At 35.8% G+C, this 25,771-nt stretch overlaps 1 protein-coding gene across 1 annotated transcript in view; it reads left to right on the top strand.

Annotated features, from left to right (window-relative positions):
* Nucleotides 1–25,771, top strand: part of atp8a1 (ATPase phospholipid transporting 8A1) — a 192,890-nt gene that overhangs the window by 80,424 nt on the left and 86,695 nt on the right. Inside the window, exons 15-22 of the mRNA XM_073820001.1 lie at nt 5,433–5,477; nt 12,729–12,801; nt 14,755–14,860; nt 18,223–18,305; nt 22,579–22,628; nt 22,864–22,933; nt 23,391–23,475; nt 23,962–24,101. Of these exons, the coding sequence (XP_073676102.1) occupies nt 5,433–5,477; nt 12,729–12,801; nt 14,755–14,860; nt 18,223–18,305; nt 22,579–22,628; nt 22,864–22,933; nt 23,391–23,475; nt 23,962–24,101 (652 nt within the window). The remainder of the gene's footprint in view (nt 1–5,432; nt 5,478–12,728; nt 12,802–14,754; nt 14,861–18,222; nt 18,306–22,578; nt 22,629–22,863; nt 22,934–23,390; nt 23,476–23,961; nt 24,102–25,771) is intronic.

Below are 25,771 nucleotides of genomic sequence, written 5' to 3'. Positions count from 1 at the left end.
TCTGTCTGTCTATGTATAGGAGGAATCCCTCAGCCTATCATTTGGTGTAGTCGGCGCAGTACCTGTTTAATCTCTCACAAGTATATTCACAGCTCTTTGACGCTTGCAAACTGGCCTGTATTTCAGCAGCAAGTCCTTGTCCTCCACCTCATGAATATGAATGCCATCTTTTATCATCTTCAAATAAACTTGGTCTTGTTTGATGATGCATCCCTCCGCCTCTCTTCTCGCTTGGCGTCGGAGCGAGTACAGCCACCGCACCAAGTCATTGATGTTTTTGAAGCGTGACATCTTTTCTTACAGTGAGTGGGGAAACTTGGTGCAAGCCCAAATGAAGAGTTTGATGTGAAACATAGCCTAGATTTTTGACTTGACATGTTTGTCGGACTGGAAAAACCAACACGCTGCTAGTGTAGCATGCTGGAGTTCTGGTGTTAATGCTGAGAAGAGCTGACATCTTTCCACTACACCCTAGATGTCTTTCTTTCGTATTGAATTTCTTGAATTTCAATGTGTTAATTTTAAGTTCTTATGACATTTCCTATATCCACAGCAGCTACTGAAGTCTCCAGAACATCATTTGTTTTGTCTTTTATTGTTAATTTATACCGGGGGGCAATGTCAGTCCTGGAAAAAGAGAGAGCTTTGCTCCAACCTTATTTTAAAAACTTGCATGCCATTTTAAAAACTCTCATGCCTGTTGCTTTCTAGTAAACCTTAAAGGGAACCCTGGGTAGTAAGACTTGTATGGCTTAATATAGCGTAAATTATGTCTCTTACTGAAATATGTTATAGAAAACCCATGAAAGATTTGTTATTTTAAAAAATCCATATTTTATACAGATTTTGGCCTATGGTGGTCGCTATTATGGCGTGAATGGTTGAGCTGCTGCCATTCTTTCACGATTAAAATAGCAACAGGTAGCGGCAGTAGGTCACAGAGTAAAACGTGGGTTTTTTTAAAAAGTAAGTCTTTTATGGGTTTTCTGCTACATATTTTAATAAGAGACATTTACGTTATATCAAGGCATACAAGTACTAAAACCAAGGGATTTCCTTTAAACCTGCAGGTGTCTCTGTCCTCGTAGTCTTAATTCCAGACATTTATAGCCATATGTCTCATGTAAAACTAAGATTTGACATTCTCACAAAAGGGTGTGATGTTTTTTGCATTTGCTTGACCTGCCCCTCCAAGTCTCTCGTCCCTCCTTCACATGTGTTACATTGCACAGCTAATTAAACAGAGCAGTAGTTAATGACGAAATCCCTTTTGGGTGAAGATGTTAATTAATTTGATGAGCTTTCATGGAGACACGATGGCCAAAGTGCTCTTTAGCCATTAGCAGTAGATGAATTGTTGTATTTGATATCTTTTTTTCCCCTTATTTCTTTTGATTTTGGTATTACAAGTTTTGGACTATAATGTCTGTGTTTGACTTGAGTCATACTTCCTTTTTTTTTGACAAATCCTCATCTTTTCCTGATTATTTATAAGCCTTCATCAGGTTCTCGACTGGCCCTGACTCCTTTGCAACTTGTTAAAAACACATTAACTATGTAGCCTGAATCTAGCTTGGCATATTACCCGACATAGAGTGTAGTCTCAAGAAAATGCATTTGGTGTTTGACAAACAAGATGATTCTGTGGTGCAGCAAGAGTGCTGTTTACGCCACTTTTGTTGCTTGTGAATTATGTGTAAAATGTCCAGCTGTACTCACCCCACACCCAAATGTCTCATGGGTTGGATGTGGCCTCATCTGTGCACATGGTACATTAACTAATGAATGTGGAATCTGATGAAAATGACCTATTTAGGTTAGATGGTAGGTGGGGGTCTGATTCCATATTGTCAGAATTTCTGTAAAATTTATGTAGGTATACACTACCAGTCAAATGTTTTTGAACAGGAAGATTTGTAATGTTTTTAAGTCTCTTCTGCTCAAAAAGCCTGTATTTATTTGATCCAAAGTATGTACAGTAAAAATTTAAATATTTTTACTATTTAAAATAACTGTTTTGTATTTTAATATATTTTAATATGTAATTTATTCCTGTAAGTTACAAACGGTTTTTATTTTAGATAAATGCTCATCTTCGGATCATTAATCAAAGAATCCTGAAAACAAAAATGTACTCAACTATTTTGAATATTGATGATAATAATAATTATAATTATAATTATAATTATTTTGTGGGCAACAAATCCGCATATTAGAATGATTTCTGAAGGATCATGTGATATTGAAGACTGAAATTTAGCTTTGATCACAGGAATAAATTACATTTTTAGATATCTTTACCAATATTACTTTTGCTGTATTTGGCATCAAATAAATGAAGGTTTGGTAAGCATAGGGCCTTCTTTAAAAAAAAAAAAAAACATGAAAAGTCTTACTGTTCAAAAACTTCTGACTGGTAGTGTATTTTACGATACTATTTCATAAGACTATTTCATAAGTTTATAATACTAAATTTCCAGGTAATCATTAAGCAAACACTTTTCCACAAAAAGAACTTGGTTTAGTACTCACATGCCATGTGACAGATTTGTGTGTCCAGAAAAACGTATATCAGAAATTTAAACTGATATGGCTTTAAAACGCAAGATTTCAGCGCAGTAGACATAATCAAAACCAAACAGATGGATTTTGTCAGAGTGTTTGAGATACAAGCTGTAAAGATACAGCCCTATTCTGAAAAAGGGGGTGGGGAGAAGCAGTCATTTGCATTTAAAGAGCCATGCACAAAAACAGCATGTTTCTGCTTCCACTCAAAATGATATAATAATTGATTTGTAGGGCATTTTGAGCTGAAACTTTACAGACACATTCATGGGACACCTGAGACTTATATTACATATTGTAAAAAAGGGCATTGTAGGACTCCTATAATAAAGTTTCAGTTATGGTACAGTATAGTTAAAATGGATAACATTGTTCTTTGACTGATGGAGCTGGATCTAGGCCTGAAGCGGTCTATTTTGAGTCTGGTTTTGAAACCAACTCTGCAACATGTTTGAATCTCCTACATAAACAGCCATGATTTTTACCAACTAGGCTGCACCTCCTCTTTAACAAGTATTTTTGAGAGTGTCTCTTTTGAAGTGAGCTGAGAGTGCAGTTCTGCAGGGATCCTTTCATGTGAGTCTCTCAGGAACCTTACTGCGTTTCTCTTCTTTCCTCTCTCTACCTTGTTGCTCAAAGCTCTTTTTCTCAGCAACAACCCAAAGGGCCTGACACAGCTAGCGTTTGTCGATTTTTAAAGCATGTTTGTTTTAAAAGACCAAGTACCACTTGTCTGCAGAAATCTCTTTTGTTTGGATGGTGAAGAAGTCGTTGACTTTAATACCTGCAGGACTTGTGTTGGCCTATATTAGCGTAAATGCACCCCCCCCCCCCCACTGCTGTAATGCAGTTCCTTTGTTTCGGCGTACTAAACAATTCTCTTCCTCCTGAGTCAGATATGTGCATGGCCAGTCAACCTGCCTTTTGTTTTATAGTTTCTCTCAAGTCATAATTTGGGTTTGAAATATGCCGCATGAAGCAATAGGGTCAATGCTAATGCGTTTTACCCTGGCAGTTCTCAGCAGCGTAAAAAAAAAAATTGATAGGACATCTATAGATTTTTCCCGCTTTTTTTCTTTTACTTTTTTTAATTTCTCTTCTCTTTTTCCTGTACTTTGTTTCTACTTTTTATGGCAAACCCCATTCAAAAATGGCCAAAACGAGTGATTTCATTAGATATTACCATCGTACTTTGGTGTATACCATGATAGTGAATGATTTCCACATTCATGTACCATGGTATTTACATTGTATTTTTTTTGTACAGTTGAGGTCAAAAGTTTACATGCACCTTGCAGAATCTGCAAAATGTTAATTATTTTACCAAAATAAGAGGGATCATACAAAATGCATGTTATTTTTTATTTAGCACTGACTTGAATAAGTATTTCACATAAAATATGTTTACATATAGAGAAAATAATAGTTGAATTTATAAAAATGACCCCGCTCAAAAGTTTACATACATTTAATTTAAAATTTTAATACTGTGTTGTTACCTGAATGATCCACAGCTGTTTTTTGTTTGTTTGTTTGTTTGTTTGTTTAAGTACTTTTTTACGCTGAGGACAACTAAGGGACTCATAAGCAATTATGAAAACACAATGCATTAAGAGCCGGGAGGTGAAAACTTTTTTAATTTGAAGAGCAGGGTAGATTTAACTTTTGTCTTCTGGAAAACATGTATCTTCTGTAGTTTCTGAAGGGCAGTACTAAATGACAAAAATATGATATTTAGGCCAAATAAGAGAAATGTGAACATCTTTATTCTGTTCAAAAGTTTTCATCCCTGGCTCTTAATGCATTGGGTTTCTTTCTGAAGCATCAGTGAGTGTTCGAACCTTGCATATGAGTCCCTCAGTTGTTCTCAGTGTAAAAAGATGGATCTCAAAATCATACATTCTTTGTTGGAAAGAGTTCAAATACACACAAATGCTGAAAAAACAAAGAATTTGTGAAACCTAAAGGATTTTTCTGAAGACTTTTGACCTTAACTGTAAAAGGAATAACCTTTCATGGTACTTGTTCACAAACAATGGTACTTGTTGGCACAAATAATACCATTTGACACATTTGTCATGTGCACATTGCTTTTACAAAATGCTTTCTACAATATACTTTTTTATTCTCCCTTTGTGTCGTAATGCTCACATTGCTTATTCTGTCTAACTCCTTTCCTCACCAGTGTCTGGTCCTTAAACACTCGGTCAGGCCAATGTCCACTCGTATTACAATTAACAAAGCCCTCAACGCCCGAATCTGTTGACCAGAGCAAAGACGCGAGAATAATTTGCTGCTGTCAAGCCGGCAGCAGTGGCTGTGTCTCCAGCAGACACAGTTTAGCAGCCAGCAATTCATCCTCTGCCCCTTTACTAGCACTGGCTTGTCTCACTAGTCTTTATATCGCCTAGTAGATATTCCAGTATTCATTTGATTGTTTGGCTAGTCTTTGTATTGGCTAGTCATACTCCCTTCAAGTTCATGTGAGATTTGTTGTAATAAATCTGCTACATTTTTGGATGATTACCATAATACTCAAACAAGAATTTTGCCTTACAGTGAATGTATTTTTCATTACTGATTTTGGAGCACTCTTACATCTCTCAAAATCCCTTTCTTGTTTTCTTTGGTCTGACTTTGCTTAACATGTTTGCCTCTGCAGATTTTTTTGAAACATTGTATATGAATTGGGTTTTTTGATAAATATTATACAGATATCATCATATATTGGCACCACTTTCTATTCAAAAAAAATATATATAAATATTGGCTTAAACCCCTTATATCTGATTGACTTGCACTGGCAGACATGCAGGGTAAACATGGTCATTTCTGTTCTGTCTGACTTTCTTCACTCCACCCAACAGTCACGCAGCTGAGGTTGAGGATGGTAGTTTTGCGGAAGAGGACTGGTAAGGATCAACACCAATGGCTGTTTGTTTTATGCTTCTGTGATGTGTTCTTGCTGTGACGCCTTGTGAGAAATGTGGTTTGAGCCCTTTTCTTGTGATGTGGTTGTGTTTAGTGGACTTTGTCAGCACGGTGTCACCCTAAAGTGGTGTGAAGGCAGATGAATGCTGAATGTGAATTAATGATGGGCTGTTATCTTCTGTGCTATGCTTGAGTAAATCTGATTAATCTCAGTCTGTTGTTTGGTCTGTAAAATGGCATCAGGTATTTTCTGTTGTAGAGTGAGGCCAGATTCTTTGATTTCTCAGCACCAACTTGTTTACTGTACATTAAAGTAAGACTTTTCAGATTTCAGTCAAGTACTACTTGCTAGAAAAGTCCCAGTGTAACCTGTACTTAAAGGGATAGTTCACCCAAAAATGAAAAAATCTATCATTACTCACCCTCATGTTTCTCCAAACCTGTTCGTTCATCTTCAGAACACAAATTAAGATATTTTTGATGCAATCCGAGAGCTTTCTGACCCTTTATAGACAGAAACGCAACTGATGAATTCAAAGACCAGAAAAGTAGTACGAATGAGAAAGAACAAAAATAACGACTTTATTTAACAATTTCTTCTCTTCTGTTTCAGTGTTTAATGCGTGTTCACTGGCAGAAGCCAGCGTTCTGATGTAGAACGACCATCTCTTTTAGTTCATCATCTGTATATTCTGGTTCAAATAAGTAAGGCTAGACAAAAAATTGCAATTCATTCTCTGTCAAAATCTTTTGACATCTTTATGAAGTTTTATGCACAGTGTGTGTCTTCTGTGGGTAAACAAAGTGCAGTGTATCCGGTTCAGAAGAGAAGAAATTGTTGAATAAAGTTGTTGTTTTAGGTTTTTTTGTCCAAAAAATGTATTCTCATAGCTTCATAAAATTACGGTTGAACTACTGATGTTACATGGACTATTTAAAAAAAATGTCCTTACTGCCTTTCTGGGCCTTGAACATGTCAGTTGCGTTGCTGTCTATGCAGGATCAGAAAGCTCTCGGATTTCATCAAAAATATCTTAATTTGTGTTCCAAAGATGAACGTAGGTCCTATGGGTTTGGAACAACATGAGAATGAGTAATTAATGACAGAATTTTCATTTTTAGGTGAACTATCCCTTTTAAAGGTCTGATTAATGGACACTGTGGTGTTTTCAAGTAGATTTGTGATCTGTCCTTTTTGCATGGGATTGCATTTACAGCATGTGATAGCAGCCCAGATCCTGAAACGCCATCTATGCTATGTCATGACACACTTTACAATTTGTAACTAGAACAGCCAAACTCAAGACACATTAATTTTAGACAACACTGATAAAATATAAATGGAGCTCCAGCTTGAAAATTTAACTTCCCACTTGGACACTGAAATATTTCTCAGAGCAGTGGAGATGGTCTCCCCAGAGAACTGACTTACTGATATCAAGTAGTTTCACTTTATCTGGGTGAATGTGCCCGGATTAAATTTGGCTAAGAAATTACATTTTCCATAAATGCTGAAAAAAAACTAAATGTGTATTATTTACATTTTAGGATTACTACTGTACATTGGAATATTTACTGTACTGCATTGAATTTTAAGCCAGTTAAAATTCATCACACTACAGTATTGTTTTACTGTTGTATAATACAATTACTGCAGTAATGAGTAATGTAGTAAAGTAGTGTCAGTTAAACTCATAATTCTAAAATAGGCTTATTTTTCTTTTTCCTGAATGTGTTTAATTTTGGGGTTCTGTTGATTATGTATGTAAATTATTAGTCTTTTAATACATTGTTGTTGTTGCTGTTTCTCTTTTACTTGATTCTTTGTTTAGAAAGCGATGATTTGTAAAAAATTCTACTTCTAAAATTACTTTATTGCTAAAGGAGCTCCATTATTAATGAAATCAGTCTTCCACATGGACCCCATCAGTACAGACGTGGTCTCAATTTGCACTTTGTGAAAAGGGGCTCTCTGGAGATCTCTAGTGTCTCTAGAGAAGCAGGATTCCTGTGGAGAGAATGGAGAGTCTCAGTGGTGTCCATTAGATTGAATATCTTCATACTTCTAATATGTTTAATTAGCCCCATCTGAAATTGATAGTAAAATCTATCTTTAAGTCTGTCAGGCTTATTTAATAAGGCCAAGTAGAGATTTTATTACACTCAAAATATAACCTAATTCAGAATAGCGGTTCAGAAATGGGTTTTTGGAAAATTAAATGAAATGGGAAATTTTAAATTTCTATAGTGGTATCCTAAAATTGAGTAAAATTCAATAAAATTAAAGTTAAAGATATACAGTCAAACCAAAGTGTATTCAGACACCTTTAGCATTTCTCGCATTATCAGTTTATTTGCTATAGTTTAGAAAATGGTAATAAAATATGAAAAGATCAACTGTATCAGAACAAAATCATCTTAATGTCAGATAACTTTGATAGAAATGTATGTAATTGATTACAATCAACAAAATATTCAGAGAACTGTTCGTATGACCATATTTACACATTTATTTTGTTGACCAATTACCAAGCAATGCTTAATTTTGTTCAGTCTGTGGTGTAAAAAGTCGCATTCGCAATTAAAGAAAAAACACTTAAGCAAAACATGGTCAGGTCAAAGTGTCTAAATTTTTGGTTGCAAATTTTTATCAATCTTACTGGTAGTCCACTGTATGAAGAATTTTTGGGTATTATATGCCTCCCAAAAAAATATATATTTTGCTATCCTCACTTACATAAATGAACTATAGTGTCCTGCACCCACTATTAAAAAAATATCGAAAATTATATCTGGTGTCTAAATAACTTTTGGTTTGACTGTAGTTCATCTAAAAATAAAAACTTCACCTTTATGTAAATCCAAACCTGTATGACTGTAGAACAAAAAAAAGATGGACCCCATTGACTTTCATTGTATGGAAACATGGAGAAAAAAAAACACCTCAAACATTTTTGCAAAATACCATCTATTGTGTTTGCAGAAGAAATAAAGTCAAACACGTTTGGAATAATTTGAAGGTGAAACCCTTTACTTTGGAGAGAAAAAAAAGTAGTCTCAATGCAGATGGATCAAGTAGACTTTAGATTTGCAAATTTAAATGAACTGCACACCATGCAGTTTTAATTAAAACATTATTTTTTGAGTATAAGCAGAAGTTGCATGTGTCAAGCAAGAATAAAAGCATGCATAATGATTGCCGGAAGGACTGGGTTGCCTGTTTCGCAAAATATGAGAACTATTGTCTTTTACTTCCAGAGAAAAGCTTTCTGAAAATATCATCATTAGCTAATGCACTGAAAAATATATGCAGTGCTGTCTTTGTCTGAGCTGTGAGCATTGAGTCCTCAGGACAGGATTGTAACTTCATTTGAGCGTTGGAGCCATGTGCAGGGAACAATGAAAAACGTGTGTGCATATGTGTGTCTCTTGCGGGAGTTGTGTAAGCAATGCACTGACATATGCCTCCTGCCCCTCCACCTCTGCTGTTTACTCTGTTTGATCCCTCTCATAAACACACACACATTTAAACAATGGCGAGCTGCTTACCTCTGAGTGGAGCTGTAATAGGATATGCTGCAATGGCCAGTGTGTGTGCGCATGATAGAGAGAGAAATAACGTGTTTATCTGTTATAGTCCATTATAGTTCAATACTGCAGTAGATTGCGGGAGGGATATGAATGAATGAGCAAAATCGGGCCATCAAGGTCTGATAACTACAGTGCCGCATTCTGTTTCCATGGAGACGATTGCCCCGCTGGGCTTTGGATCACCAATAACAGGCTGTGTTCAGAATGGAATAATAGTGTGCTGCTTACTGCGCAGTATACACTGAATACTGCTTACTGTTTCTATAAATAGCGTGTGAAGCAATATGCATTATGCAGCGTTAACAACCTCATTGTCACATGACCTCATTGCTTACACATTTAATTCAGGCAGATGTGTCTTGGAAATAATTTTATGTGTGTGTTTTGTTTTCCAAGTGATGATATGCTACTTTTGTCTTAAAAGGCTTACATGTCAGCAATCAAATCAAAAAATGACTAAAGATATTTAAAATTGCAAATTATTATTGTGGTTCATTGAGGTTCACTACCGTTTAAATGCTTCAGGTTAGATTGAAAAAAAAAAAAAGTTTTTAAATTAAATCTCTTATTTTCACCAAGGTTGCATTTATTTGATTGCACAAAATTTCTGTTTCATTATATTTTTAAATATACAGTTCAGGTCAAAAGTTTACATACACTTTGCGGAATCTGTAAAATGTTAATTATTTTACCAAAATAAGAGGGGTCATACAAAATGCATGTTATTTTTATTTAGTACTGACCTGAATAAGATATTTTACATATGATGTTTATATATATTTATATATAGTTATATAAATAATAGTTGAATTTATAAAAAATTACCCTGTTCAAAAGTTTACATATGCTTGATTCTTTATACGGTATTGTTACCTGAATGATCCACAGCTGTTTTTGTTTGTTTGTTTGTTTAGTGATAGTTGTTCATGAGTCCCTTGGTTGTCCTGAACAGTTAAATTTTTCACTGTTTTTCAAAAAAAAAAAAAAAGAATGTTCTCAGCATTTTGTGTATTTGAACCCTTTCCAACAATGACTGTTTATTTTTGAGATCCATCTTTTCACACTGAGGACAACTGAGAGACTCGTATGCAACTATTACAGAAGGATCAAATGCTCACCAATGCGTCAGAAGGAAAAACCATGCATTAAGAGCCGGGGGTGAAAACTTTTTGAATTTGTTGATCAGAGTAAATTTTACTTATTTTTTTCTTCTGGGAAACATGCAAGTATCTTCTGTAGCTACTGAAGGGCAGTACTAAATAAAAATTAAAAAATGATATTTAGGCAAAATAAGAAAAATGTACACATCTTCATCCTGTTCAAAAATTTTCACCCCCAGCTCTTAATGCATCATTTTTCCTTCTGGAGCTTCAGTGAGCGTTTGAACCTTCTGTAATAGTTGCATATGAGTCCCTCAGTTGTCCTCAGTGTGAAAAGATGGATCTTAAAATCATACAGTCGTTGTTGGAAAGGGTTCAAATACACAAAAATGCAGAAAAACCAAAGAATTTGTGGGAACTGAAGAATTTTTCTGAAGAACAGCGGGCAGTTAAACTGTTCAGGACAAACAAGGACCTCACTAACAACAAAAAAACACAGCTGTGGATCATTCAGGTAGCAACACCGTATTAACAATCAAGTGTACATTAACCTTTTATAAATTCAACTATTATTTTGTCTTGTGGACTGTATTTAAACATCTTTTATGTGAAATATCTTATTTAGGTCATTACTAAAGAAAAAATAACATGCATTTTGCATGCTCCCTCTTATTTTGGTAAAATTATTAACATTTTGCGGATTCTGCAAGGTGTATGTAAACTTTTGACTTCAACTGTACATCCAAAATAATCAATATCGGTTTGGAAATCGTATCGAATCACAAGTTTGTGATTTGGAATCGAATCAGGAAATTTGTGTCAAAACCCAGCCCTAGTAGAGAATAGAGATGTACATTTATTTATTGATGACAATTGGTAAATGTGCTGTATCATATTTCTGTGTGTATATGCAACCTAGCATTTGCTTAAAGTGCTCTGTCAGCACGGCAGCAGTGATCCGAGTGTTCATGTTGCATGATACGCAGCTGTGTAATGTTCGGAAGCTTCATTTTCTGCTTGTTGCACATTCAAACTAATGTTCGACCAGTGCATTTTAACACCTTTTAGAATCTTTGTGTGTGTGTGTGTGTGAGAGAGGAGCATGTCTGCACGTATCCCTGCACGTAGTGAGGTGCTGAGAGACAGGAAATTGGATTTTGCTGGTGCCGGCACAGTTTCATAATGCGTTCCTCTTAGTGTGATAGATTTGATTTTCATCCTCCTCCTCCTACTCCTTTTCCGCCCCGTCTATGATTTTGTCCTTACCTTGACGTGACATCCTCAGTCTAAGAGATGAATCTCACCAACCACTGTTTAAACAAGCTGTGACATGTTTGTTAAAATGCAATGGTGAGGTGAACAATGCTGTGACGAAATCCTGAATTTTTTCCACCAGGCTGCCTTTCCAGAAGCTGAAAATGTGAAAACCTTTTACTTGTCAGAATTATATGGTGCTGATTTCTGAGCTTTGATCAAGAGTTTTCCACACAGGCTTGGTACAGCGCTTATATATAGTATGTAAATTGGTTCTTTAAAAATGTCATGTTCAGCATACGACCATAGATATGTCCAGTACTGAGCCATTGAATGGCCTGTATATCACAGAGCTGCTAATCAATACCTTTCCTAAAATGCTGTAGTCTGCAAGGTGTAAATTCAGTGTAGCTCTCTACTGGTGAAAGTGTCAATGGCCAGTCACATGATGTTTGTATCTACTCCAAAGCAATGTTTCATGAATACTAAAAGGAAATGTTACTCTTTGTTTTATCTATTTATATTTTTTTATAATGCAAGAGTGTCTGATAATGTGGTAGTACTGTTGAAGTGGAATTATGGTGCTTTGGGTCAAAGGTAAGGAGCAAGGCATGTGAGATAATTAATATTAATGTTTTGCAATGATGAGCTTTCCCTGATGAAGGGGCTCTTTGCATAATGTTAATATCGCTGAGACCTTTCTAATCACCTCTTGTGGTTTCTTTGCATTAGGTTTGATAAATAGCAAAGCATTGTTCTCTTCATTATGCAAAGAACGGCCCTTGTTCCTTTTTTTTTTTTCAAATGAAATATAATTATTTACTTAGTTACTACTTTATGTTACTGAAATTACAAATCCATTATGAATAAATCATGAAAAATCATTATTTGCCATATTTGTGTTAATTAAAATATAATGCACATGCATGAAACAACTTCTTAATTGTGGCTTTTGTTAACATTAGCTTATTATTGTAATTTTGTTTCGGTTTTTTCTCCGAATCTTGGTTGATTGAAATCAAACAATGATAGACCCCCTACAGTGCCACTGCAGACCCCCTAGGGCTCAAATGTTTAAATGGCACTTCATTAACAAACAAACAAACAGACAGATGCTTAGCGATTCAAGACAGACTATATTTTCCACATTTTTTCAGATTAGCTTCTTTACAGATGGAGAATTGTTTTTTTGTAAAGGGAGAAAAAATGCCCCTTTTGTTTATAAATGAGAGCACCTGTTTGTGTATTTATCTCTGTCTTCTTTCATATCTCTCTTTCTGTATGCAGTCACAGCACTCAGTCCACAGAGGAAACTGGATTTAATGACCCCAGCTTACTGGAAAACCTCCAAAGTAATCATGTAAGTACTGTAATGGCATCACAGCTGCTCAGTCATGCCCAGCCAGCCAGAAATTTACACACAGGCCCTGATATCCATGCGCTCACACCTCCTGTCTTCCCTCACGGCTTTTTTCTTGCTCATATTAGCTCTGTTCTGCCCACCCGGCTGTTCAGGAATAGTGTACAGTCACAAAACTTATTCTCTAATGACATGAGACTTTTACTTTTTTTATATATAAAAATAAGATCCAACATGCAGGTACTCAAGAGTAAGAGACTCTTCAAACAAAAATGAAAATTCTGTCATTAATTACTCACCCTCTTGTGATTTCAAACCTGTAAAGTCTTCGTTCATCTGGGTTCAGGGCTTCTGACCCTGCGTAGACAGCAACACAACTACCATGTTCAAAGCCCAGAATGGTAGTAAGGACATCGTAAAAATAGTTCATGTGACATCAGTGGTTCAACCGTAATTTTATGAAACTACGAGAATACTTTGTGCACAAAGAAAACAAAAGAAGAGAAAAAATTGTTGAATAAAGTAGCTTTTTTTGTTTTCTTTACACACGAAAAGTATTCTGTGGTAGTATCATTGCTATCTATGCATATCTAAGCTCTCTGATTTTATCACAAATGTCTTATGGGTTTGGAATGACATGAGGGTGAGTAATTAGTGTCCGAATTTTTATTTTTGGGTGAACTATCCATTCAAGTATGTTAAATGTGTTTTTCTTGCTCATATTACCTCTGTTCTGCCCACCCAGCTGTTTAGGAATAGTCACACAACATATTTTCTAATGACATGAGACTTTTAACTATTTTTTTTTTATATAACAATAAGACACTGCATGCAGGTACTCATTTATTTGAACAGAGTTGGTTTGTATGCATGCATTTTTTTTAATTTAGGTAAGCCGTCTGTGCACTGGGTCTTTCAGCCCGGTGACTCAAGAATTTGTGGCCGTCAGTCACAAGTGTTGACAGGGGTTAGTCAGAGAGAACCTCAGCAGAATGCTTTCGTTTCTCTGTCACTTTGAATCAGACATGAATGTAGGGGTTGCCTTTGTGACGGCCTTAAGTGTATGAAGGTATATTGTGCAGCTCCTCATGGCCACCTGAGTTTCTCTTGCTGTTCCAACCCAACAGGCTTTGATTTCTCATTTTGTGAGGCATTTGTTCATCAATTAAAGCTTTATTCATATTCAGTCATTACTTACTAAAGTTATTAATTATGAAGCTTTTCTACAGTAAGTGGAGTCACAGTGCAAAAAAAATTAAAGAGAGAGTTCACCCAAAAATGAAAATTCTGTCATTAATTGCTTACCCATTCCATGTCATTCCAAACCCGTAAGACTTGCGTTCATCTTCAGAATCAAGTTATTTTGGTTTTCTTTGCACACAAAAAGTATTACTGTCTATGCAGGGTCAGAAAACCCTCAGATTTTAGCAAAAACATCTTAATTAGTTTTTCCGAAGGTCTGATGGGTTTGGAACGATAGGAGGGTGAGGAATTAATGACATCATTTTCATTTTTGGGTGAAATATCCCTTTACATGTGTGATTGTTGTGTGCCAGCATTTGGGCTTATGTCTCGATTGATACATTGACTGAAGGAAATACAACTCAACACAATGCTTGGATGTTGTGGAGGGTCGCTGTGTGGAACCAAAGCAGTTCTAATGTGTTTTAGGTGCTCTCTCTGTGATATGATGTTCTTGCTCCTAGATTTAGCTATGATTTATTTTTCATTGTAAATCTGAGATTGTTTCTTTTAGGCTGCCAGGGTGAAAATTAAAAGTTTGATTGATTAGAAAAATAACCACAGGCATCTCCTAAACAAATTGCATGATTTGAGGTGTCAATCATGTCTACAGCACAAACTGTGCCAGATGAATTTTGTGCAAAAAATTGTTGCATGGTGTTTGAGTGAGTTATACTTTGTCTTGCTTTTGTTTTGTTTTTTTTCACACAGCCCACTGCTTCAGTCATCCATGAGTTCATGACCATGATGTCAATCTGTCACACGGCTGTCCCTGAACGCACAGATGACAAGATCACCTACCAGGCTGCATCCCCAGGTCAGTCAAACTGGTCCCAACTCACTGAAACAGCAAATGTTAAAGGGATAATTCACCCAAAAAAATGAAAATTCTGTCATTAATTATGACAGTACATGTTCAAGGTACAGAAAGGCAGTAAGGACATTGTGAAAATAGTCTGTGGTTCAACCGTAATTTTATGAAGAAAACACAAATAACTTCATTTAACAGTTTGTTTTCTTCCGTGTCTCATGCACATTCATAAGACAAAGACAAATGAGAAGAAATTGTTGAATAAATTCTTTATTTTTGTTTTCTTTCGCACAGAAAGTATTCTTGTAGCTTCATAAATTTAAGGTTGAACCACTAATGTCACATGTACTGTTTTACCGATGTCCGTACTACTTTTCTGGGCCTTGAATGTGTCAGTTCCTTTGCTGTTTATGCAGGGTCAGAAAGCTCTTGAATTTTATCAACAAAAAAAAAATCATTTTTGGGTGAACTGTCCCTTTAATGATAGGTTCACATTAATTGACAAAGATTTTACCACTTTTTTTTTCTTTTACTAAAGAAATTGCTACTTTTATTCAACCAAGATGCGTTAAATTGGTCAAAAATGACAGTAGATATGTAATTTTACAAGAGATTTATTTTCCTATTCATCAAAATGGCCATCACAAGAATAAATTACAGTGAGGGAAGAAATTATTTGATCCCCTGCTCATTTTGTATGTTTGCCCATTGATAAAGAAATGATCAGTCTAAAATGTTAATGGTAGGTTTATTTGAACAGTGAGAGACAAAGTAGCAACAACAAAAAAAAGAAAATGCATTTCAAAAAAGTTATACATTGATTTGCATTTTAATGAGTGAAATAACTATTTGACTCCTTTCGCAAAACATGTTTTAGTACTTGGTGGCAAAGCTTTTTTTGGCAATCACAGAGGTCAGACGTTTCTTGTCGTTGGCCACCAGGTTTGCACACATCTCAGAATAGATTTTATCCCACTCCTTTTTGCATATCCTCTCCAAGTCATTAAGGTTTCGAGGCTGATGTTTGGCAACTCGAACCTTCAGCTCCCTCCACAGATTTTCTGTGGTATTAAGGTTTGGAGACTGGCTAGGCCACTCCAGAACCTTAATGTGCTGCTTCTTGAGCCACTCCTTTGTTGCCTTAGCTGTGTGTTTTGGGTCATTGTCATTTTGGAATACCCATCCATGACCCATTTAAATGCCCTGGCTGTGGGAAGGAGGTTCTCACCCAAGGTTCTCACCCCGTCCATCGTCCTTTTGATGTGGTGCAGTTGTCCTGTTCCCTTAGCAGAAAAACACCCCCAAAGCATAATGTTTCCAACTCAATGTTTGACGGTGGGGATGGTGTTCTTGGGGTCATAGGCATCATTTCATTCAGACGGGCCTGTACATGTACTGTTTTAGTCTTTTACGCCATAGTGTTACCAATTGTTTTCTTGGTGACTATGGTCCCAGCTGCCTTGAGATCATTGACAAGATCCTCCCGTGTAGTTCTGGGCTGATTCCTCGCTCTTCTCATGATCATTGAAACTCCACAAGGTGAGATCCTACATGGAGCCCCAGACCGAGGGAGATTGACAGTTTGTGTTTCTTCCATTTGCCAATCATCCCAACAACTGTTGTCACCTTCTCACTGAGCTGCTTGGTGATGGTCTTGTAGCCCATTCCAGCCTTGTGTAGGTCTACAATCTCATCCCTGACATCCTTGGAAAGCTCTTTGGTCTTGGCCATGGTGGCCAGAGTTTTTTTTGTTGTTATTCTGTCTCTCACTGTTAAAATGCTCATTTCTTTGTCAGTGGGCAAACATACAAAATCAGCAGGGGATCAAATATTTTTTTCCCCACACTGTAGATATTATAAAATATATTGAAGCACAAAACGGTTCTTTTAAATTACAGTACTTACAACTTCGCTGTTTTACTACATTTTGAATTAAATAATTCCATCTTTCTAAGCATAAAAGACTTTGATCAACATTAAAAAATCATCCCCATCCAATCTTTTGAACAGTAGTGTATGTGTTCAATAGATAAAGCTATAAATACATCAGTTAAATCTATAGATGTAGTTCTACAAACGGATCCACAGATAGATCATTGAATTAATTTTAGCCTTCCACGCACCAGGTACACAGGCTCTCAGACAAGATAGGCAGCTGGTTGAGGTTAAAAAGAGGGCAGAGGAAGCGAAGAGAGAAATCACAGCATACTCTTAATGTTCTTTCTAATGGTTCTGAATCTCTAGTAGACATCAGTGTTGAGCTGAGACGGAGAGCATTGTGGTGGATCAGTTTGAATTAGGGCCGGGATTTTAACGCGTTAATTTAGATTAATTAATTACACAAAAATAACGCGTTAATTTTTTTAACGCATTTTAATCGCACTTATTTTTGCACTGCGGAACGTTTCTCACTGGATACGTTTCGGCGGACCGATTATACTGGAGCACCAACTAGCGTTCAGACAAAAACAAACCACAGTGAACATGGGCAAAGAAGCTGATGAGACCGCTTTGGTTGGCCCTGTGGATGGGAAATTTTGTTATAAAAAACGAATGGATGGAAGCGTCGATAAGAGCATGGTTGTGTGCAAGCTATGCAACAAAGAATTCGCATCTCACCGCAGGACATCGAGCCTATTGCTACACTTAATGGCAATATTGCACTGGTCTGTTGGACTTGGTTGAACAAAAATAAACAATATTTTGTTGCTTAAGCTTATGTATTCAGTCATTCAATGGTATAATTAAAAATCCATATGAAAAAAACTTACTCCTCACTGTTCTCAGGTCAAATATTTATATGCGATTAAAATGCGATTAATTTCTATTAATTAATTACAAAGCCTCTAATTAATTAGATTAATTTAATCGAGTCCCGGCCCTAGTTTGAATACATTTAATCAAATTGCCTCACAACAAATATGATTTGTTTGTGCAAGAAAAAATGTAGTCGAAGAAACAGATGAGTTAATTAATGCTGGTTCACTCTCTCAGCTGCTTTGCATTTGACACTTCATGGTTATGCATAATTTATCATTTTAGCATTTGTCAGAAGTTATCCCTGGCTTTGAGGCTTAGCGAGATGGGTTTATGCGACCCATTTTAATTTCACGTCGGTGCAGCGGTGCATTGAATATCAGCAAGAACTGTGTTTGAGATAAATGGAAGGCTAGCGTAGCGTAATGTGATAAGTGATGATTGTAGAGACAGATCGGAGGACAAAAGGTAGCAGCAAGTTTTAATACTGCCACCTCATCTCCAACAGTTTGTCTACTTAGTGTCGTGAACAAGTAGTCATACACCAGAAGCTTTTATCCAATGCAACTTAACCGCCACCTGCCCTGACCACATGCTGTCTTGTTCCACAGATGAAGGCGCTCTGGTTCGGGCGGCGCAAAACCTGGGCTTCGTGTTCTCTGGGAGAACTCCAGACTGTGTTATTGTGGAGTCGGTAAGTAGAGGCGTCCTGGGAATAGATGATGAGTTGCACTGGGAACATGACTCACCCTCTGTCATGCTGCATAGCTCACTCACACTTTACACTCTGGAGAACTATTACAGGCAATTTGTACGGCGCAGTCCCACTTCAAAAGATCCATTATTTCCTTATTATAATGTATGATAGAGAGGAAGCCATCACGGACCTGTGGCAACTTCATTTCATATACTGAGTCAATGAATAGTGAACATTCTTCCTGTCTGAAACAAATAACCCTTTGACGATCGGTAATAGTGTTTTCTGCCTTCTATTTGGCAGTGACACTATTGAAACTTTACAGCAAACACACATACATGAATTTGTAATGATTTACTATAAAAATTTAATTTGTTAAAATTAGTTATTGCATTAGGTGTCACGAACAATAGACTTCTGCATTGCTACATAAAATACACTTAAAATTAGTGCTTGAAATTAGGGTAGAAAATATAGATTTCTTGGTTTTAATCGATACTCATTTTTACAAAACAATATCCATTCTTAAATCCCAAGAATTGACTAGTCTAGTCTGTTTTTAGTTAATGAATGGAACACTGTAGCGCACCTCCCATCTAATAAATAGCAATAAGCTTTGTGCTTTGTTACTTTTACTATGAAACAAAGTCTCAGTATTCAAACAATAAAATGCCATTGACATTGCTGTAGCATTTGAACTGATCGTCTCATCTGCTTTAATACTAGTTTCAGCATGAAATAAACATGTATAAACATCTGGAGGTATGTTAAAAGAAATAGTACAACTTACCAAAATCTGTATTCTGTTTTATGTAATTGTTCTATCATTGTTTTAAACATGCAAAGACTCAATATAACAGCCTGTAAACAGTGTGACATATCATAACATTTACCACAGAAAATACATATTCGGTGACCATAAACTCGTTAGTCAGCTAGAAAAAAGAACTGTGTATATATACACTACTAGTCAAAAGTTGTTGAACAGTAAGATTTGTAATGTTTTTTTGTTTTTTTAAGAAGTCTCTTCTGCTCACCAGGCCTGCATTTTTTTTTTTTTTTTATCCAAAGTACATCAAAAACTAAAATTTTGAAATATTTAAAAAAAATTTTTTTGCAGTGTCACTGCTTTTGCTGTATTTTTGGCTCAAATGCAGGCTTGGTGAGCAGAAGTGACTTTAAAAACAGAAAATATTACTGTTCAAAAATTTGACATACTGTACCTGATATACATCTAAAATAATTGATTTAGAATCGAATCGAATTGGAAATCGAATCAAAGCACAAGCTTGTAAACCAGAATCAAATCAAATTGTGAAATTTGTGTCAAAACCCGGTCCTACTTCAAATAAATTATGCTCTTTTTTACTTTCTCTTAATCAAAGAATCCTGAGCTTATTAAAGGGATGGTTCGGAGTAGAATTGACTTCATTGCTATGCACTCCGAAGCCCATGTAAATACCCCATCCAAAGTTTTTTTTACCTTAGTCAAACATTTATGGAGATATTAGAGTTTTTCAAATTGCTTGTTACAGGAGTGAATGGTACATGTGATGTATCTCGTAAATTGCACCACTAAACGTGCAAGTAACTTGTAGTGTAAATAGGTTATGTACTCACAAAACGCTGCATCAGAACATTTGTAAGTCACTTCCCTGGTTTGAAAAAAGCATGTAAAAGTCCTCCTACAAGTTGACATGCACACAGATGTAGTAGGAGGACTTTTACATGCTTTTTTCAATCCAGGGAAGTGGTTTGAAAAACCAGGGAACTCTTAATAGCTCCATAAATGTTCAACTAAGGTAAAAAAAACTTCGGATGGGGTATTTAGATGGGCTTCGGAGTGCATAGCAATGAAGTCAATTCTACTCCGAACCATCCCTTTAAGTAGAGTAATTAGAGTAATTAGAACTGCTGAAAATGACTACTGTTACATTATATTATATTAGTAAATGAAGAAATTAACATTTACAAAAATTAATGTTGTTTTAGATTAAACATGAACTGATTGTAAAGTATATTTTACTAAAGTTTGAATCTAAAGCGCTTGAAAATGCTAGTGTGAATGGAGAGCGTTTTCAAACATATCTGGATTAATGTACGTGCAGCCTAAAGCTTAGCTTGTTTTCACATTATTTTTTTTATTAAAAATTATTTTCAAATCTGTTGATTTGAAATTAAGGAATAGTTTATTTAGGAAAAATGCTCTATAGATTTTTCAGGCTGGGTTTCACAGTATCAGATGTGATTTTCTCACCCTACACTTCTCAGTAGAGAAGGGCCAGGGAGTGTGAGGGTTTGATGCAGCTTCATGCAGTGCCTCCCCTTACCCCTCTGTTTCTCACTCTTCTTTTAGTTGCAAAGAAAAAAAAGTGTGAAATTTTGCAGCACTGGAGGGGATAGTGAGAGATCCGGCCGATGTGCTGCAGATATCTGCGTGGAGCTCTTAATAGAAACTTGCTGAGTGAAGATTAGAGAAAATTTAATTAGTGAGACAGAAAGCGCTGCTGTTTTCTTAGACCTGGGAGCGAGAAGTCACACTTTGCAGCTGTAATTGGTTAATCTGATGGCAGCACCAGGGGAAGAGAGCGAGTCTTGTGCTCCCCGGCCTGTAGCACTCTCTAATTTTGGCCCTTCAGTGCAAGACATCTCCCACCATTTACCCCCTTCATCATACTCACACACTTCTAAAAGTCACGAGGGCCAAAAAAAGCAATTAAAAGTTTTCATTTCCTGCTCCTTGGTGTCAATATGAGTTCAAGCTTTCAAAATAAGCAAAGAGAACAGATCTCAAACTCTGGGCCAATACAGTGTCCTAAGCAAGCGTGACTTGAAGCATGACAAGATTTCAGTGACAAGTAATTGTATTTATTGTGATGCAACAAAATCACTGCCAATTCAAAATACAGGAAAAGTAATATAAAATTTACATTTACATTTACATTTGTCATTTAGCAGATGCTTTTATTTAAAGCAACTTAAAAATGAATGGAAGCAATCAAAATCAACAAAAGAGCAATGATATGCAAGTACTATGACAAATCTCAGTTACCCTAACACGGTACGCGTAGCAATTGTGTTTTTTTTTTTATTATATAATAAAAATAAAAAAGATAGAATGGAAAAAGAATAGAGAAAGCTCATGTTAGAACTTTTTGTTAATTATAATAATAAAAAGGAAAAACAGAATAGAAAAAGAATAGAGAAAGCTAGTGTTAGAGGCCTTTTTGTTAATTATATAATAAAAAGAAAACAGAATAGAGATAGCTAGTGTTAGGTTTTTCATTCTTTTTAAGAAAACAAGCAGTTAGAAAACTAATAGAATGCAAGTCTTAAAGGGCCAAGTTTTATTTTTATTTTTTACAATAGAATTAGTGCTAGAGTTAGAGGGTCAAATAAATGATGGAAGAGATTTGTTTTTAACAGTTTCTTAAAAAAATATAATAATGTTGCAATCTAAAATAATGGTTTTCAATTTTAATATACTTAGAAATAAATTAATTTGATTTAATTTTTGTGTTGCAAAGCTGATTTTTTTTTATCAGTCATTTTTTTATTTTAATCTTCCAGAAATCAGTCTAATATGCTGATTTATTAGCAATGTTGGAAACACTTTGTGCTGCTTAAAAATTCTTCAAGATTCTTTGAATAAAAAGTGCAAAAAAACAATATTTATTCAAAATAGATTTTTTTCTAACAATGTAAGTCTTTTTATCAAATTAAAACATCCATGCTAAATAAACGTATTAATTTATTTTAAAGTAAGAAAGAAAGAAAATAATTACTGTTCTCAAACTTTGAATGGTAGTGTAAATTGTTACAAAGATTTCTATTTTAAATAAATGCTGTTATTTTTTTTTTTTAGTTTTATTCATAAAATAATCCTGAAAAAGTATCAGAGGTTCCAAGAAAAATGTAAATAAAGCAGCATGTTAGAATGATTTCTGAACAATCATGTGACTGAAGACTGGAGTAAAAATGCAAAAAATTCAGCTTTGCATCACAGGAATGAATTCTATTTTAAAATATATTAAAATGGAAAACCACTGTTTTAAATTGCAATAATATTTCACAATGTTACAGTTTTTTTTCTGCATTTTTAATCAAATAACCACAGCCTTGATGAGCAATAAAGCCTTAAAAAAAAAAATCATACTGACTTTTGAATGGAATTTTCCAGAAGTTTCATGTAAGTTCTATATAAATATAAAGAAAATACAATGGGAAAACATCTATCCTAATATGTTTTTTTTTTTTTTTTCTCTCACAGCATGGAGAGGAGGAGAAATACGAATTGCTGCACGTTTTGGAATTTACAAGGTAAATTATTGCAGCACAAGTAGATTTTTATATCATGTTTGCATTTCCATTCTCATTCTCATTTGTTCAGCTCTGGGCGTTCATTTTGCTGGAGAGGAAACAAAAACAACATGATGGTTTTGCTGTATTTCAGCACCATATTTACTCATAGTGATGATGATGATGATGTCAGTGATTATGGTAGTAATGATAGATGATGGTGTTGTTCTGTGTTCCCCCTCCCCCCATCCAACAGCACTAGGAAGAGGATGTCAGCCATCATACGCACTCCATCAGGAAAGATCCGCCTTTATTGCAAAGGAGCTGTGAGTATCTGTCTGTTGCTATGGAAACGGAGCCATCAGACGCTTGCAACCAAAGCCTCACCACTCGAGAGCGGTCTCTTTTGTGAACGAGCGAAAAGCCAGACAAATACACAAAGCATACTGCCTTTGAGTAATCTTGGGCTGTTATACAAAAAAATGACTAAATGCTAATGAAATTACATTTTTTACATCCATTTCTATGCATGTGCATATAAGAAGTGTTAGTGTATGTAATACAAGCTGGCAGCATTCTTTAGTGCTTAAACAGAGAATGATGGGAAAGAGATGTTTTTCCTCCCACATCACATCCCAGCTGTTGTTTAATGCATTAAAGCGTATGAAATATTAACACGTTACTATAAATGTGTTCATGAAGGAACGAATATAGAATTAGTCAGACATATGTTATGTCATAGGTCACATAGAAAAATGACGCCCCATGTTTTTTGTCTCCCAGGACACGGTGATCTATGAGCGATTAGCAGACAGCTCCAGATACAAGGACATCACCCTGAAACACCTGGAACAGTTTGCCACAGAGGGTGAGAAACACACATCTGCTTAGTATCTGCTGTCTCTCTTCTGTTCATCCGTAATCAAATGTTAGTCTGTTCTGCACCCACAATCCAATCAAATCACTGTAGGTGTTAATGATGGTTGCCAGATCCTCTCAAAGCCAGACTGAGATCAATGAGAACTGAGTATTAGGAGAGACTGGTGTGAAATGCGTGCTTGAATGAACTGGCGTACTGCAGTACTACACACTCTTGTGAGGATGGTGCCTCCTGGTGGAAGAAACAAGAAGCTGAGGAACCTCAAGCCAATCAGTTGCTTTGTCTTTTAAACATCCTGCATGATGAATAATTCATGTTGAGCAGAGATCATCCACTCAGCTGTATTAGCATCAGTCTAAAAACAGATGATGGCTTTCTTCTTGAAGAAGGGGATTTTTTTGAGGAAAGGAATATGTTGAGAATTAGCATATCTAAGAGCTAAGCTTGTGTTTTTATCTTTGTGCATTTTCGCAGGGCTCCGCACATTGTGTTTCGCTGTGGCGGACATCTCAGAGTCGTCCTATCAGCAGTGGCTGGAGGTTCAGCATCGTGCCTCGACTTCTCTGCAAAACAGAGCACTCAAGATGGAGGAAAGCTACGAGCTGATTGAAAAGGTGAGGCATCCAAATAGCTTTTCCAGTTTGTACAGGAGAGGTCGCCTACATCCAAAGATCACAAAGCCTTCAAGAACATAATATGTTCTCCTTTCTGCACCAAAACTAAGCCAAGGGAAGGCAATTTACAGTTGAAGTCAAAAGTTTTCATACACCTTGCAGAATCTGCAAAATGTTAATTGTTTTAACAAAATAAGAGGGATCATACAAAATGCATGTTATTTTTTATTTAGTACTGACCTGAACAAGATATTTCACATAAGACGGTTACATATAGTCCACAAGAGAAAATAATAGTTGAATTTAATAAAAAAAAAAAAAAAAGACCTTTTTCAAAAGTTTGCATACACTTGATTCTTAATACTGTGTGGTTACCTGAATGATCCACAGCTGGGTTTTTTTTGTTTAGTAATAGTTGTTCATGAGTCCCTAGTTTGTCCTGAACAGTTAAACTGCCCACTGTTCTTCATTGAAATCCTTTAGGTCCCACAAATTCTTTGGTTTTTCAGCATTTTTTGTGTATTTGAATTGAGATCTTTTTACACTGAGGACAACTGAGGGATGCAGCTATTACAGAAGGTTCAAACACTCACTGATGCTCCAGAAGGAAACACGATGCATTAAGAGCTGTGGGGTGAAAACTTTTTGAATTTGAAGATCAGGGTATATTTAACTTATTTTGTCTCCTGGGGAACATTTGCTTCTGTGAGCGCTGGGGAATTTCAGGACACTTTGCAGGTTATACTGCAGTCCTTCTTCTCCTGTAGGAAGTTTAGTTTGGCAGGTCTCAGAACAGTTCCATGGCTTCGGTTTGATCAATGAGGGCTGGGTTTTCTCTGCGCGCATGGCATCCGAAAAAGTATAAACGATTAGGCTCAAACCGTGAGGAAAGCACAGTGGTGGAGCTGTGGAAAGCTAGGCTGTGGAAGTGTTCGTCAAACATGGCCGACCACCATCGTTAATCACTGGCTGAAGCAGCCCTGCCAACTTTTCTGAGGAAATGGATCTAATCAATCATTTCACATAAAAGCCACTGGTTTGACAGATGCAATTACAACACTGCCTCAGCAGGTGGCAACAGTGGCACCTGATGAAACCGCAAGCTGTTACAGTGTCTCTGAACAGGAATAGTAGTTAAACTTACAAACTTCTATTATTAAGGCTTTCAAATGGTTTCTTGCACAATATGTTGTCTGTTTTGTTGTCGTCTTGTCTCATTTTTGCCATTTTAGCACCATGGGCCTCAAAAAAACATTATATTATCCTTCTGTATATTTTTTCACTACCAGTCAAAAGTTTTTGGACAGTAAGATTTTTAATGTTTTTTTTTTTTTTAAAGAAGAAGTCTCTTTTGCTCACCAAGCCTGCAGTTATTTGAAATAAAATACAGAAAAGGCAGTAATATTTTTACTATTTAAAATAACTGGTTATATAAATTAATACTTTTATTTACTAAGGATGCTTTAAATTGATCAAAACTGGTGATAAAAAAACTTTTTCAGATGAATGCTGTTTTATTCATCAAAGGAACCTGAAAAAAAATTGTCAGCTGTTTTTAATTGAATTATATATATATATGTGACCCTGGACCACAAAACCAGTCTTAAGTCGCTGGGGTATATTTGTAGCAATAGCCAAAAATACATTGCATGGGTCAAAATTTTTTATTT

Source organism: Garra rufa, chromosome 16 (genome assembly GCF_049309525.1).
Source record: "Garra rufa chromosome 16, GarRuf1.0, whole genome shotgun sequence".
Lineage (NCBI taxonomy): Eukaryota > Metazoa > Chordata > Actinopteri > Cypriniformes > Cyprinidae > Garra > Garra rufa.
Note: the sequence above shows the minus strand (reverse complement) of the source record. Positions and strands in the feature narration are given on the sequence as shown.